Source organism: Antechinus flavipes, chromosome 4, assembly GCF_016432865.1.
Source record: "Antechinus flavipes isolate AdamAnt ecotype Samford, QLD, Australia chromosome 4, AdamAnt_v2, whole genome shotgun sequence".
NCBI lineage: Eukaryota > Metazoa > Chordata > Mammalia > Dasyuromorphia > Dasyuridae > Antechinus > Antechinus flavipes.
Genome location: NC_067401.1, coordinates 180,286,507 through 180,303,946, shown reverse-complemented (window position 1 = coordinate 180,303,946; position 17,440 = coordinate 180,286,507). Strand labels below are relative to the sequence as shown.

Genomic DNA, 17,440 nt, shown 5'->3' with positions numbered 1-17,440 from the left:
TTATAAATGTACATATGTCTTTCTTGAAAAACCCTCACTTTATCTTTCTTTCCCTGCTGCCCATATCATTCTTTATCTTTTCTGTCCTTTGTTGCTTAACAAGTTGAAAAGACCATCAATAAAAATAAGTTTCTCCAAGTCCTTTCCTCTCACTTTTTACAGTTTAGCTTCAAATCTCATGATTCTATTAAAACTGTTCTTTCAAAAGTTACCAATGGTCTCCTAATTGCTTCCAAAGGCTTTTTCTTAATCTTTAGTTTGATTGTCCTTTCTGCAATGCTTCACACCATTGATTATTCTGTCCTCCTTGATACACTTTTTTTTTTTTTTTTTTAAACTAAGGCAATTGGAGTTAAGTGATTTGCCCAGGGTCACATAAGCTAGAAAGTATTAAGTGTCTGAGGTCAGATTTGAACTCAGGTACTCCTGACTTCAGGGCTAGTGCTCTATGCACTGCACCACTCGCTGCCCCCTTGATACTCTTATTAGTAAGTTTTTGAAATACCATTCTCCCTGGTCCTCTTCCTCCCTATCTGACTGCTTCTTTCTCTCAGTCACTTTAGTAAATCCTTATCCAGATCATGCTCTCTAGCCATAGGTGCCCCACAAGGTTCTGTCCTGAGGCTTTTCTCCTTCTATTCTACTTCACTTGGTGATTTCAATCTGCTTCAATGAATTTAATTACTCTCTATACTGATGATTATCCAGTTTACCTAGTCTTTCTCTAATCACTCTTGCTGACCCCCAATTCTGTTGGACTTCCCTTTACTATCGAAAACATCACCATCCTTCCCTAGCCTCAGACCCTTGGATTCTTGATTCCTTACTATCTTTAAACCCTTTTATTCTATCTGTAGCCAAGTTCTTGTCTATCAACCATGTCATCCCCTTCTTTTCAATAAGCTTCAGTGATTTCCTATCTCCTCCAGGATACAAAATTCTATGTTTGGTATTCAGATCCTTCATTACCTAGTCTTTGTTTTCCCTTCCTCCTACCTTTCCAAGATCTTATACCTTACTCTGTACTTCATTCCCTTCAGTCCATTGACATTGGCCGCCTGACTGTTTTACAATTAGATATGTTATCTTGGTTCCAGATATTTTCTTGGATTGTCTCCCATGTCTGCAATGCTTTCCCTCATCTTTGTTTCTCATCTTTCTTCATGTCTCAGTTAAAAATCTCACCTTTTACAGGAAAATCTCACCTTTACCTTTTTCAACCTCTCAATCTAGTGCCTTTATTCTATTAATCATTTCTTCTTTATTCTCTATGTACATAATTGTTTGTTGTTTTCCCCATTCGATTATGAGCTCCTTGAGAACAGTATTGTTGCTTCTTTTTCCCTCTCTCATTTTTTTTATCCCCAGCTCTTAGAACAATAGCTGGCATATCTTAGATGTTGAATTAATTTTTATTGATTGACTGATGTAACATCTTTCCTTTTTGCTTTCCAATCTTTTCATTTTTTATTTGGAAATATTTTCATGAACATAATAACAACTAATATTTACATGTCATTTTAAGGCTTGCAAAGCACTTTCCAACCATCTCATTTGATCTTCACAATAACTTTATGAAGATAATTACTATAGTCCTCATCTTGCAGATGTGTGTATATAGGCAATGGTATTTAACCTCAGATCTCTCCTTAGTATAGTCAAGAATTTCTACTGCTTTGTTTTTCTGCCTCTCTGAAGTTTTCTATGTGATTATATGTCCTTTCAGCATAAGTCAGAATTGTATATTATTTCATCAAATGAGGGTTTTTGTTGTTGATTTTTTTTCCAAGTAAAGTAAGATGGTTAATAATGCCAAGAACTCATTTAGGATTGTAGAAGATTACATGTATTATATGGACAAAATAATAGAAATGTAGAAATGACTATTTGTTCATAGCATGGAAAATTGTCAACATGTTCATAAAACTTTGGATTGTTGTATGACACTGTAGATTGTTAATATTTTGGGTGTAGGTTCTTTTCCTAGTTCTTCCACTAACTCATCATGTGGTGTTTTGGCCAAGTCATTCAACTTCACTGACTTATTTCTTTCTTTTGAAAAGTGGAAATAATAGGATTTAGTTTCTCAATTAGGTACTCTAAAGATTTGCTAGGTAATGAAACATTCTTGAAGATATTGGGAGAAACAGTTAATTTAGGACTCTGTTATTTATATTTTGTCTATTTTTTCCATTTAGAAATGTGATACTTCAGTCCACAAAGTCTTGGCAGTGTCTATATGCCCTCAGTCCTTGCCTTATTTTGCTGCCAAGTTTAATCTCAGTGTAACTGATGCATCAAAAAGACTCTGTGGTTTCCTAAAAAGTCTTGGTAAGTTTGTTTTTACAATTTTAGTTTCTGAAGGGGAAGGAAAAATATATTTGGCATTTTAATTATAATCTTTGTCCCTTAGCTTCTTTGTTATAATTCTACACAGATGCACATACACATACGCACATACACACACATACACATACACACATATTCAGCCTGTGGTACTACTTAGAGACAGGATTGTGCTTTCCTTTCTTCTTCTCTTAGACATTTTATTAATGGCAGGAGAGTAGCTAAGTGTCACAGACACTAGATTCTCATCTGCTTCAGAAACATTGTTCAACTCTTATCTCCTAACTAATAAAAATGAGATGGACTTTTTGGATGTTGCAAATTAAAACTTAATTGTTAAACTGGCTTCATTGACTGTCTCACATTCATAGGATAGTTTTTGTTGTTACTGTAGTGATCTACACTGTCCATATTATGTTTCATCAATCTCCCTGGAGAGGAGATATGAAGTTACTAGTGATTTGACTGCAATGTAATAAGCTATATTAGTGGGGGTACTTATGGTTAAGATGGCAATGACAAATTTTCCAACAAAGATTTTAACAAGGGTACTATTTTGAATAATAATAATAATCAGGAAGTCCAAAGAAAAGCAATGATAAGCACCTTCATCCAGGTCATTCTGGTGTGGATGATGGAGAAGATAACTTTTTTTTTTTAAAATTTATTTATTTATTTTTTATAAAACAAAAATTTGAATAGGCATATGTTAAAAATTAAGATAATACAACATTGTTAATAGGCACACATTAAAATTAATATATAACATATAACACAAAGATTGTTAATAGGCACATATTAAAATTAACACATAATATATAACATAAAAGTGTTAATAGGGACATATTAAAATAAACATATATAACACAAAGATTGCTAATAGGCTTATTAATAAGGGCATTTTGGGTGGCACAGTGGCTAGAAGGCTGGTCCTGGCATCAGGAAAACTTCTCTCTGGTTGTTGCTCAGTTGTGACAGCCTTGTCCAGCCCTTGTTGTCCCCATTTGGCCTTTTCTTGGCAGAGATCTTCCCTAGTGGATCCAGTGGATCCACTTTGTCAAAGGTAAAATGACTTGTCCAGGGCTAGGCAGGATGTGAGGCTAGATTTGAATTCAGTTCTTCTTGACTCCAGGTCCTGTGCTCTATCTCTCTTTTTTTTTTTTTTTTTTTTTTGTGAGTGGGTTGGGGAGGAGACATTTATTTGGTCACTCCAAATACAGGATTTGGAGGCACAGGAGTCAAGGGCATGTTACAGTGTGCCTGACCATGGGAAGCACAATGGCAAGTGAAAAGAACATCGACTCTGAAGATAGAGGACTTGAATGAAACACTTGAGTCTTGCAGTGTATCCTTCAATTTCTCATCTTTGTTGAAGTAGTTGTAGGAGGAGTTGGGTTGAACTGTATTCTCTTACTTTACTATGTTGTCTAGTTTCTCCTTTTTCTACTTTTCTTGATTCCTGTTGTTGGAGATCAAATTTTTTGTTTAAGTCTGGTTTTTTCCTTAGAAACAGATGGAATTCCTCTGTTTCACTAAATGTCCATCTTCTTCCATGGAAAAAAAATACTCAGCTTAGCTGGGTAGTTTATTCTTGGCTGCATTACAAGTTCTTTTGCCTTTTGGAATATCTGATTCCAGGCCCTTCAATCCTTTAATGTTGAGGCAGCCAGATCTTGCGTGACCCTTATTGTGGCACCTCGGTATTTGAACTGTTTTTTCCTGGCTGCTTGTAAAATTTTTTCTTTAGTCAGAAAATTCTGAAGTTTGGCCACAATATTCCTCGGAGTCTTTATTTTAGGGTCTTTTTCAGAAGGTGTTCGATGAATTCTTTCAATGCCTATTTATGGAGAAGATAACTTGACTAAACCTAGAAAAGGAATAATAGACAGTCTTCATGGTTTGGATAGTGGAAAAAATAATTTATCTAGGTCAATATACACAAAAAAACAGGAGACACTGAAAGAGGAGTTCTTTCAGGAACATAGTGCCTGAAACTCAGAGAAAACTCCGGGAAAGAGATCTGAAACTTGTGCTCTAATAAAAAACATTTTAGAGGGCCCAGAAGCTCTCAGGACTGTGGCCAGGGATACCTTAGGACAGGGGTTTGCTGAAGCTAACTTGTCTCAACTCTCAGAAGACCAATTGTTAAATTTTTAATGTGAACATTTATAACTTGAAAATCAGCAAATGCTATAAGCTTCAGTTTAATTTATTTTTTTGAGAATTGTCTTATCTCTAAAGAGTGATAGAGAAATTAATAATACAGATTAAACCTAAGTAGTTTAATCCTTTTTTTTGCCCTCCTTAAAATTGGTGGTTAAACTAGTGAGAATCTCAGAACTGTTGGTTTATTAATATAGTATTTCGTTAGGAGAGCTTGAAGCCAATATCATTCAGACCAGTAACAACACTACAAAATACCTAAAGCTCTAATTAGGGATTTCTAGGAAGAACTGAAACCTGCTAACACTTTGAGCACAGATGTAAAAAGAGAGGTGGAAGCTAGAAGCAGGAGCAATAGAAATCAGAATAGGATCACACATTAATTACCATTCTATTAAAGAGAATAAGGAGTAGAATCTGGAGTACAGAATATCATACCAGAAACTGAAGCTGGAGTAAAAAAAAGTACAGCATAATGGAGAAAGTCTATTGTTAAGAGATCTTGAGAAATAATCTATAAGAAGAGAATAATCCAATGAAATTAAGTTATGGAAAATCTGTAATTCTGGAGAAAAATAAGAACTATTAGGAGGAAAATTTAATTAAAAATTAATTTTTAAAATGTAATTTTTATTTAAAATTTAAAAAAAATTAAAAAAAAAGAAAGTATAAAGTTGTTATTCAATCGTTTTGGATGTTTGGCTCCTTCTTATCCCAATTGGTGTTTCCTTGGCAATGATCCTGGGTTAATTTTCCATTTCCTTCTCTGGCTCATTTTATAGATGAAAAAACTGAAAACTTGCCCAGGGTTACATAGCTTATGTAGATACTTATTAGTATCTGAAGTCAAAGTCAAACTCAGGAAGATTAACTGCCAGCATTTATCCACTGTGCTACCTAACTGTTTCTAAGTATCTTTGTAGATTCTAGCAGAAACAACTTGATCAAAGACAAGTCAAAGAAAAATAGTTTTAACAGTCAAATTCTCTGAAAAACATGATCAAACAAAAATCTGGATAATGTATTTCAAAAAATCATGGAAGAAAATTGCTCAATTAGAAAGAAAAATGAAAAATAAAATTCCCTGGTAACCAATTAAAAGAGATCCTGCATTGAAAATACTCATGTCATAGCAATAATTCAGACCTTGAAAGAAAAAATATTGTTAAAAATTAGAAAGAGTTGCATTGCCAAGAAATGATAATCAGGATCACAAAAAAAACTGTTACAACTACCTAAAGGAAAGAAAATCTTGGAATATAATATTCCAAAAGGCAACAAAGACTTATCATGTAAGATTACACGCCTACAGGGCAGAGGGTGGCAGTGAAATGGATTTAAGTACAGTGGAGGACTTTACACAATCTTGATGAAAAGACCAGAACTTTGAAACCCAGAAATAGGAGTTATGAGAAACTAACCTATTAGAGGAATGTAAACCCATTAGAAGAAATGAAAGGGAATAACTGTTGAACTGCTCACATCCTAATGGAGAGAAATAATAACTGTCCCTTTAAAACTTAGTGTTTTCAAGGCTCACAATGGAAGTTATATAAAAATCACTTGAGGTGTGGGGTTTGATATATCATGTTAGAAATTGCTTTGCCTTGAATGGGGGATAGGAGGCAGCTTTCCTACCAGACATGGGTTTTTGACTGCCTTTGTGCTGTTCCAGGGTGAAAAAAGTCACTGGTTTCTCATCAGACTTCTTGTCATTATTCAGTCATATGAACTTCAGAGTTTTGCCATGTTTTATTTGGGGAAGTGGGAGCTTGCTTTCATTTTAGGTGGAAAACAGGAATTCCTCTATTATAAACATTTTAAAGAGATTCAAATGGGTGATAATTGATTCAAATTATTTGAGCAAAAATTGTATTGAGCAAGAAAATATTTGAGCAATTTCTAGGATAGCATGTCTTAGAAATAATTACCTCATAATTTTTTTTAAAATGTTTTTATTATTATATCTTTTTATTTATGAAACATATGCATGGGAAATTTTTTTCAACATTGACCTTTGCAAAACCTGTTCCAAATTTTCCCCTCCTTCTCCCCAACCTTTCCCTTAGATAGCAGGTAGTCCAATACATGTTAAATCCAACATATATATGCATATCTATGCAATTATCTTGCTGCAGAAGAAAAATCAAATGTAGAAAGAAAAAAAAACACCTGAGAAGGAAAACAAAAATGGAAGCAAACAATAACAGAAAGTACCTCATAATTTGAAAAAAAATTTTAATTTATGTTTTCCTTGGCAGGTGTACATTATGTATTTGATTCAACAATAGCTGTTCATTTTAGTATCCTGGAAAGTCAGAAAGAATTTGTATATCGATATCGCCAGCAGAAGCAAGAAGAACATTCCTTACCTATGTTTGCTTCTGCCTGTCCAGGTCAGTATCCCAGATGTCCAAAGATGTGCAAATTTCTGTATTTACTAATTATTGGATTGATTGTTGCAATAAGCTCTTGGAGGAAATGAGATTAAGGACACAAATAAAGTGGTTGAATTGGACAAGAAGAAAGGCCGCCTATTTCTCTAGTAGAACAAAGAAGAGCCTTAGGGAAAGGGGCAGATGAAGATGTATATACTTTTGAGGCAGTGGAGTAGAGTATATGAGGAAATTTATGATGAACAGACATATTTCTTCAGTAAAATAGAGGATGAGATCAAGATCATCTTTTAAAAGACAGGTGCTAAGAAAAGTTTGGGGGAGCTTTTGGAATAATCACTGATGTGAGCATGATAGAGAGTTTAATCAAGGAGGAATAAAAAGATTATCATACTAAATTAGAGCTCAATTGAAATTAGGTAATATTTATATTACATGATTTTTTTTTAATCATTAATTGTTACTTTAAAATCTTTTCTATGTCCAAGGGCCATTTCTGTTCTCTTATATATCCTCTCCTTCATAATCCACTACTGGCAGTTTTTTCCATCTGGAAAAATAATGACATTGATGGGTTTTATTTTCACACTAGTCATTTCTCTTTTGTTAAGTCCATTCATGAAACATTTACTTTACTTGGATCAACTTTAATACATATTTTCTTAACAATTATGCTTGATTTGTTCATGAAAATTTCATAAGACATTAAACAAAGCTATCCATGATCTCAGGTTGTTTCCCCATTAACTGTTTGACACATATGCTTGGCAGATATGAAAAAAAATAATCAAAAAGCTACAGAATAAAGATACAAAAAAAGAATTAACAGCAAAAAATTATTAGCAAAGGTACAAAAATTTAAAATGTAGTCGGAAAATTGAAAAAAATTAAAGGTCTTTCATAGAAAAAACAACTGACTTGAGGCACAGATTGAGGAGATGGCATTTAAGAATAATTGGAATAATTGAATGGTAGTCAAAAAGCAAGTATAGGCATTATGTTTCAAGAAATTATAAAAGAAAGCTGCCTAGATCCCTTAGAATCAGAAAGCAAAGGAAAAATTTAAAGAATCCACTGATCAACACTGAAAGGAAATGCCAAAATTAAGTTGCTTTGGAACATCATAGCAATTATCTAAAACTTTTAGTTCAAAGAAGAACATGTTTCAAGTAGCTAGAAAGGAAGAGTACAAATACCAAGAAACCACAGTCAAGATACACAAGATACATCAAGATACACAAGCCACTATTCCAATAGAGAAAAGAACTTTCTATGTAATATTTTAGAATACAAAAGATGTAGGCTTACAGCACAGAATAATTTAACCAACAAAATGGAGTATGATCCTAAAGTGAAAAAGAAGTTAATTTTTGATGAAATAGATTTCCAAATATTTCTGATGAAAAAAAAAACCAGAACTATGTTAAAAAACTTTGTGTATAATAAACACATCAGTCATGAGAAGCATAGAAAGAAAAAACATGAACAAGAAAATAGAAGACAAAGATTAAATTGTTTACATTGCAAGGACTATGATACATGTATCTCTTCAGAATTCTATCATCAACTATAACTATGCCTATGAACAAGAGAAATCCCCCATAAAACATAAGAGAATAACATAATGGATTAGAAACTAGATTTCATCAATATGCTGGTTATAAGAAATATACTTGAAACAGAAAGATAAACACAAAGTTAAAATTAGGAACTAAAATAGAATCTTTTATGTTTCAGCTAAAGTAAACAAAGTCAGAGGTAGAAATCGTGATCTCAGATAAAATAACAGCAAAAATAGACGAGTTAAGCTACATTTTATTCTAAAAGAAAATGAGTTAATATCATGCTAAACATTTTTGTACCAACTGACATGGTATTTAAATTCTGAAAAGAAGAGTTAAATGAATTACCTGATTAAAATAGAAAGTAAAACTTTAATTGTGAAGAACATTAGTTTACCCTCTTTTTAGAAAAAAAACTAACCAAAAAATAAAGAAATTTAGAATTTTAGAAAAGTCAGATATGGTCAATCTCTAGAAACAATTGAATGGGAAAAGAAAGGAATTTAACTATTTCTCAGTTGTATGTGACTCCTTCAAAAAATTGCTTATTTATTAACTAGGGCTTAAAAATCTCACAAATAAATAATTAAATCTTTTACTTACCACAATGCAATAAAATCATATTCAATAAAGAGCCTTTGGAGCAAAGATTAAAAATTAATTAGAAACTAAGCAACAATCCTAAACAATAAGTATGTCAATAAGTCATGGAAACAATCATTTCACTAAAGGTGATAACAGTGAGATTGTCGAAATTTCCATACTAAATGTAACAAAACTTGTGAAATGCAGCAGAAACAGTTTTTAGGGGAAAGTTTTTTTCCCCCTTTTAATCTATAAAGTCTTTAATCAATAAAAGAGAGCAAATCAACAAAACTAAGAAACCAATAAATTTAAAACTACCAATTAAACACAAAAATAAAAATCATGAAAACCAAGTTTACCAAAATTGAAAGCAACAAAACAAACTAACTCCCCAGTACAACAACCCACAGAAAAAGATAACACAAGATAAATAACACCAAGAGCTGTGAATTGATTCAGGCATTCTGGAAAGCAATTTGGAACTATAATCATTCCTCAATATTCATGAGTTTTATTTTCATAATTTTCATGATTTTAATAATCCAATTTTGCTTCTCTTTTCTACGTTTTATGAACTATTTCATAGCTGGAGGGAAAATGTATATTATTAGAATTCATGTTTTGTTATATATGCAGTCCAGAAAGAGGACTGTGGGAACTGAATGTGGATCACAACATAGTATTTTCACTTTTTTTGTTGTTTGTTTGCTGTTTGGTTTTTTCTCATTTTTTTCCTTTTTGATCTGATTTTTCTCTCTTTTTTTTTTTTAATAACTTTTTGTTGATAGAACCCATGCCAGAGTAATTTTTTACAGCATTATCCCTAGCATTCACTTCTGTTCCGATTTTTCCCCTCCTTCCCTCCACCCCCTCCCCTAGATGGCAAGCAGTCCTTTACATGTTGAATGTAAATATACTTTACAGTATATCCTAGATACAATATATGTGTGCAGAACCGAACAGTTTTCTTGTTGCACAGGGAGAATTGAATTCAGAAGGTATAAATAACTGGGGAAGAAAAACAAAAATACAAGCAGCTTATATTCATTTCCCAGTGTTCTTTCTTTGGGTGTAGCTGCTTCTGTCCATCTTTGATCAATTCAAGCTCTCTTTATTGAAGAGATCCACTTCCATCAGAATACATCCTCAAACAGTATCATTGATTGAGGTATATAATTATCTCCTGGTTCTGCTCGTTTCACTTAGCATCAGTTCATGTAAGTCTTGCCAGTCCTCTCTGTATTCATCCTGCTGGTCATTCCTTACAAAACAATAATATTCCATAACATTCATATACCACAATTTACTTAACCATTCTCCAATTGATGGGCATCCTTTCATTTTCCAGCTTCTAGCCACTATAAACAGGGCTGCCACAAACATTTTGGCACATACAGGTCCCTTTCCTTTCTTTATTTTGAGCTGATTTTTCTTGTGTAGCATGAGAATTATCGAAATATGTATAGAAGAATTGCATGTTCAACAAATTAGATTACTTGCTGTCTAGAAGGGAGGGGGTGAGGGAGAGGGAGGAAATTTTTGGAACAAAGTTTTGCAAGGATGAATGTTGAAAACTATCTTTGCATATATATTGAAAACAAAAAACTATTATTTGCAATTTTAAAAAAAGAATTACATGCAGAAAAATGGATTTTCAGCAATCTTCAGTGAAAGATTACACTTTTAAAAATAATAATTATAACTTTTTATTGACAGAACCCATGCCAAGGTAAATTTTTACAACATTATCCCTTGCACTCACTTCTATTCCAATTTTTCCCCTCCCTCCCTCTATCCCCTCCCCCAGATGAGCAAGCAATCCTATACATGTTAAATAAAGATTACAATTTTTGGTGTTCACAGGAACTTAACTTCCTGTTTCCCATAGTTTCAACATGTCAGCATTTGTATTTTTTATTTTCTAAATGCCAATTCCCTTCAAAAAGTGAGGATTGATTGTATGGTAAATAATAATAAAAAAATTAAATTGTGTATTCCCTTTCACTCAATAATGCCGCTACTAGTAAGCCCCAGGGAGACTAAAGAAATATGAAAAGCCCCCATATATACAAAAATAGGACCTACTTTTGTGTTGTCAAGTAATTGGAGACTGAAGTGCTACCCATTATTTCATAAATTGGATATTGATTGAACAAAATATTATTTATATGAATGATGAAATAATTTTTGTTTTGTAAGAGAAGATAAAGAGAAACCTGGCAAAACTTGAATTGATACAAAATAAAGGGAGCACAAAAGAAGAGTCAGTTATATAATAATAATATCATAAAAATATTATTGAAAGATAGTTTTCAAAGACATAGGAACTCTGACCAATACAAGTAGTTAGAATTCCAGAGTTAGAATTCCACATGATAAAATGTGCTATTATCTAATTATGGACATATGAACTTTGAGACTTTTTTTTTTTTTTTTGCTGAGGCAATTGGGATTAAATGACTTGTCCAGGGTCCCACAGCCAAGACTTTTTTTCTTTTAAGTTTTTTAGTCATTTGAACTTACAAAAAAGACGAAAAAAAAAGAAGAAAAGAAAAAGAACATTTCCACATATACAGCACAACATAAAACGAGTATTCAATATGAAACCATGAATTCCTATTTCACACTGTTTACTTTTTTTGAAAAACCATGTAATAAAGCTACCTACATTTTCAAAAATTTTCAAAATTATCCTGCTTTTCTGTACTTCCTTCTAAGTTTTCTTTTGTTCTCTACTGAGCACTTTATTTTACCCTCCTCATTCTGTCCTAGAGAAGGCTACCATTGGATAGAGATATATGTCTGTGTATATATGTGTGTGTGTGTGTGTGTGTGTGTGTGTGCAAAACTATACTATATATCTGATTATCAGTTTTTTCTCTGGATGTGAATTGTACCTTCCTTCATTGGTCCTTTGTAGTTGATTTGAGTCTTTGTAAATTATATTTTATATGATCTGCTTATCAATTTTATATACATTTATGTAAGATGTATTTTATATAACATATATTATACATATAAATCATTCAAAATTATTCTTAGAACAATATTGTGTACATATTTCACTCTTTATTTCATACAAGTCTTTCCATATTTTCCTAAAATCAAACAACTCATCATTTCTTATAGCATAGTATCATAATCATACCACAGCTCATTTAGCTATTCCCCAATTGACAGGCATCCCTTTAATTTACAGTTTTCTGCTGCCATAAAGAGAGCTGCTATAAATATTTTAAAACATATAATTTCTTTTCCCTTTTCCTTTATTACCTTGGGAAAGAGACTTGATAGTGATCTTGGTTGGTTCAAAGAATTTACACAATTTTATAACTTTTTGGGCATAATTCCAGATTGTTTTCCAAGATGGTTGGATCAATTCTCAGTACTACCAGCAATGAATTAGTATCCCAATTTTCCACATCTTCCTCAACATTTGTCATTTTTCCCTTCTATCATTTTTACCAAAGTGATAAGTAAAAAGTGAGACCTCAAAGTTGTTTTAATTTGCATTTCTCTAAATCAAAAGTAATTTAGAACGTTTTTTATATGACTATGTAGAGTTTTAATTTCTTCAAAAGAAAACTGCCTATTTACATCCTTTGACCCTTTATCAATTGGGGAATGACTTGCATTTTTATAAATTTGAGTTCTTTATAGTTTTGAGCTATGAGACCTTTATCTGAGAAACTATAACATTTTTCTCCCAATTTTCTGTTTTCCTTCTAATCCCAAGATTAGAACATTTTGTTTTATTTGTACAAAACCTTTTAATTTAGTATAATCAAAATTATCTGTTTTATATCCCATACTGCTTTCTATCTCTTCTTTATTCATAAATTATATTACCATCCATAAATCTAAGAGGTAATAAATTCCATGTTCTATTAATTTCTTATATCATCTCCTTTTATGTCTAGGTCTTTCTGATGTATCAGTTTGCCTTTATTTTGGCAAATGGCATAAAATAACGATCTATGTTCAATTTCCTACCAGATTGCTTTTTAGCTTTCCCAACAATTTTCATCAAATGATGAATTCTTAACTCCCAAAACTTAAATCTTTACGTTTGTCAGGTAAAAGATTACTATAATAATTTGCTACTGTATATTGTATGTCTACTCTATTACACTAATCTTTCTTAGTCATTATCATATTTGATAATTATTGCCTTATTGTGTAGTTAAAGATGTAGTACTGCTAAATCTCCTTCCTTTACATTTTTCATTAATTCATTTGACTTTCTTGACCTTTTGTTCTTCTAAATTAATTTGTTATTATATCTTCTAATTCAGTAAAATAATATTTTGGTAATTTAATTAGGAGGGCACTAAATAAATAGATTAGTTTAGGTAAAATTGTCATTTTTATTATATTGGCCTGCTGACCCAAGAACAATTTATGTTTCTCCAGTTATTCAAATTTAACTGTTTGTTTAAAAAATATAATATATAATATACCAAAATATAATAATTAAATAATGACATATAAAATAATTTTGTTCATATAGTTCCTGGGTTTTTTTTGATAGTTATGCTCCCAAGAATTTTATAATGTCTCCATTATTTTAAATGGGTTGCCTATTACTATCTCTTCCTGCAGAGAAAGGCTGCTGATTTATGAGGTTTTATTTTATATTCTGCTACTTTACTAAAAGTATTGCTTCCACCAACTTTCTAGTTGAATCTTTAGGATTTTACAAGTATATCATTATATTATCTGCAAAAAGAGATAATTGTATTACCTCAATACCCATTTTGATTCCTTCAATTTCTTTTTTTCCCATTATTGTTAGTATTTCTAATACAATATTGAATATATTCATAAAAATGGGCATTTGTGTTTCACTCCTGCTTACTCCTGCTTCTAAGTTATCGCTATTACAAATAATGCTTATTTATGGTTTAGGTAGATACTTATCATTTTAAGGAAACATTTCTTTATAGCTATACTTTTGAGTGTTTTTAATAGGAATGAGTGTCATATTTTCTCAAAAGTCTTTTTTGCATCTATTGATATAATCATGGTTTTTGTTACTTTTATTCTTGATATAATCAATTATGTTAATAGTTTTACTTAGATTAAATCATCCCTGCATTTCTGGTATAAATTCTACTTGGTCACATCTTATAATCTTTCTAATAAATTAATATGGTCTCATAGTCTTTTATTTAATGTTTGCATCCATATTTATTAATGAAATTAAATTTTTTTTTATTAGTCCTTTTCCTGATTTAGGTATCGGTATCACAGTTGTTTTATAAAAGGAGTTTGGCTGGATTCCTTCTTTGCTTAGTATTCCAAATAATTTATTTAATATTGAAATTAATTATTCTTTAAATGTTTGGTAGCATTCACTTGAAATCCTTCGGGTCCTGATGCTTTTTTCTTAGGAAGCACATTTATTGTAATGTTCGAGCTAGCTTTCTGGAGGACCTCGGGATCGAGTCCTTGGTCTTAGTGGAGAAATAATGAAGGCAGGACAGCCACCACGAACTGGTCAAAGATGGAATGTCTATCTTCCAGTCCTTAGCCTTTATATACCTTATTGTAATTATATCATTACAGCATACTGATTATGTGTGAACTAGAGAATCATTACATCACCATACTAACTACTAAGTATATATGTGAATTAGAGAACAATCATCTCATCTATCCCATTGTGTTAACATCTTGTTTCAAGTATACTTCTCCAAAGTTCGGCCCTCTATAATTTATGACCTATTCACTTTCTTTTCATAAAATATGTTTATTTAGGTATTCGATTTCCTCTTCTGCTAATCTAGGCAGTTTAGATTTTTGTAAATATTCTTCATTCTACTTAATTTGTTCAATTTATTGGTATATAATTGGGCAAATAGCTCATTAAAATTGTATCAGTCTCATCTTCTAAAGGTTAGATTTGCTCTTTTCATTTTAATACTAGTGATTTGGTGTTCTCTCTTTTAAAAAATCCTATTAACCAGTGATATGTCCTTTTTTATTGTGTGTGTGTGTTTTTTTTTCATAAAACCAAGAGGTTTTATTTTTTTAAGTCAATAATTTTGTTTCTCTCACCTTTAATTTTTTAAGATTTCCAATTTGGTATTTAGTTGGGGATTTTTATTTGTTCTTTAAATTTTTTAATTGTATACCCAATTCACCGATCTGTTCTTTCTCTATTTTACTGATATAAGCATTTAAAGATACACATTTTCCTCTAATTACTATACTTGCTGCATCTCATAGATGTTGATATATTGTCTCATTCTTTAAGATTAAGTTGTTTAGTCTTCAATTAATTTTTGATCTGTGTTTCCATGGTCCCTTGTTAAATAAAATTTTATTGTATTATGATCAGAAAAGGATGCATTTAATATTTTTACTTTCTGCATTTAGCTATAAAATTTTCATATATGGTCATTTTGGGGGAAGATACCATGTACCACTGAGAAAAAAAGCTAATTCCTTTTTATTCCCATTAAATTCTCTCCAGATATCTATCATATCTAGTTATCTAAGATTCCATTCACATCCCTATCTTATGTATTTTGTTGTTTGCTTTATCTAATTATGAGAGGAAAAGGTTAAGACCATTAGAGTATTATTGTCTATTTCTGCCTATAGTTCATTTAACTTTTCCTTTAAAAATTTAGATGCTCCAGAGAAAAAACTGAGGAACCTGAGTATGGAATTAAGCATATTATTTCCATCTTTTTGTTTTGTTTTATTGTTTTGTTTTTTTTCTTTCTTGTGATTTTCCCCTTTTGTTCTGGTTTTTCAACATGACTTAGGGCAATATGTTAAAAATTAATTGTGCATGTATAACCTATATCAGATTGCTTACTATCTTGGGAAAGGGAGAAATAAAGGAGGGAGAAAAAATTGGAACTCAAAGTCTTACAAAAATGGATTTTGAAAACCATCTTTACTTGTAATTGGAAAGATAACATACCATTGAAATAGTTTTTTAAAAGAAATAAAAAATTTTTAAATTAAAAAAAATTAGGTGCTATAGTATTTGATACCTAAAGATTTAGTATTAATGTTGCTTCATTTTCTGATACTTTTATTATAATCTGGTTTCCCTGATTATCTCTTTTAATTAAATCTATTTTAGTTTTAATTTTAATTTTTTCCTAATTTTCCCTCAACATCTCTTATTTGGTTTTTAAAATATAATTAATTTAATTTAATTTCATTCAACTGAAATATAATAAATTCTACTTTACCCTTTATTTTTACTCTGTGTAATTCTCATTTTTAAAGGTGTTTCTTGTAAACAACTATCATGAGATTCTGATTTTTAATCCCTTCTACTATCTCTTTCTGTTTTATGCATGAGTTTATTTCATTAATATTCAAAGTTATAACTACTAGATTTTTTTTTTTTTTTTTTTTTTGCTGAGGTAATTGGGATTAAGTGACTTGCCCAGGGTCACACAGCTAGCACGTATTAAGTGTCTGAGGACAGATTTGAATTCAGGTCTTTCTGATTTTAGGGTCAGTGCTCTATCTACTGAGCCATCTAGCTGCCCCAATAATTACTGCTTGTAAATTTCTCTCCATTATGTTTTTCTTCACTATTTTCATTTTCACCTTCTCTTTTTACCCAATTCTTCCTCTCACATCTGACTTACTTCTAACTACTACCTCCCTAATGCACTCTCTTAAAAAAAAAAATCTCTCCATTATATTTTCCCCTTACCTTTCTATTTTTTAATTTACCCACCCTTCTAAGAATTCCTCTTTTAACAACCTTCCCAATTTACTACTTCTTGACTTATACATTCTTCTATAAGTCCTTTCCTTATGCTCTCCTCTCTCACATCTATTTCTTTATAAATTTAGAAGAATTTTATAACGATGAGACATAAGGTTCCAGCACCACCAGCCCTCCACTCTACCTGCTTCCACTGTAACATTTTTTTCCCATTTGCAACTCTTTTGTATGAGATGATTGCTCCATCTTACTTCTCCATATGTAGTTTTATTTTATTCATGTTCAACCCCTAAGCCTTTTATCTATGTATGTTTTTTTAAACTACCTAAGGAATGATAACATTTTCCTATTTAAGAAGTGAATAGTTGACTTTATTGAGTCCTTTATAGTTGTTAACTTTGTTTTTCCTGATCTTATAAATCATATTTTCCATTGAGTATTTTTATCCCAAACACCTGAAAGCCTTTCAATTCATTTTTTTAAAATTTAGAAATATACTTGGTTATTATTCTTGTTTACAAACCCAGCTTCTTTGCTCTTTGAAAGGAAATGTCCTGAGCTCTTCTGATTCTCATGTTATCTTGACTGTAACTTCATAGTATTTCATTTTCCCCCCTGTTGTTTGTGGCATTTTCTTCTTAACCTGGGAATTTTAAAACGTGGCTATGATATTCCTGAGAGTT

The 17,440-nt window shown here is 31.3% G+C and overlaps 1 protein-coding gene across 2 annotated transcripts in view; it reads left to right on the top strand.

The window, feature by feature from the left end:
• Positions 1 to 17,440, top strand: part of NARF (nuclear prelamin A recognition factor) — a 65,390-nt gene that overhangs the window by 8,758 nt on the left and 39,192 nt on the right. The window contains exons 4-5 of one of the 2 annotated variants that reach the window (XM_051995642.1): positions 2,199 to 2,331; positions 6,771 to 6,905. In XM_051995642.1, coding sequence (XP_051851602.1) covers positions 2,199 to 2,331; positions 6,771 to 6,905 — 268 coding nt within the window. The remainder of the gene's footprint in view (positions 1 to 2,198; positions 2,332 to 6,770; positions 6,906 to 17,440) is intronic. The other variant, XM_051995643.1, reaches the window with a different exon arrangement.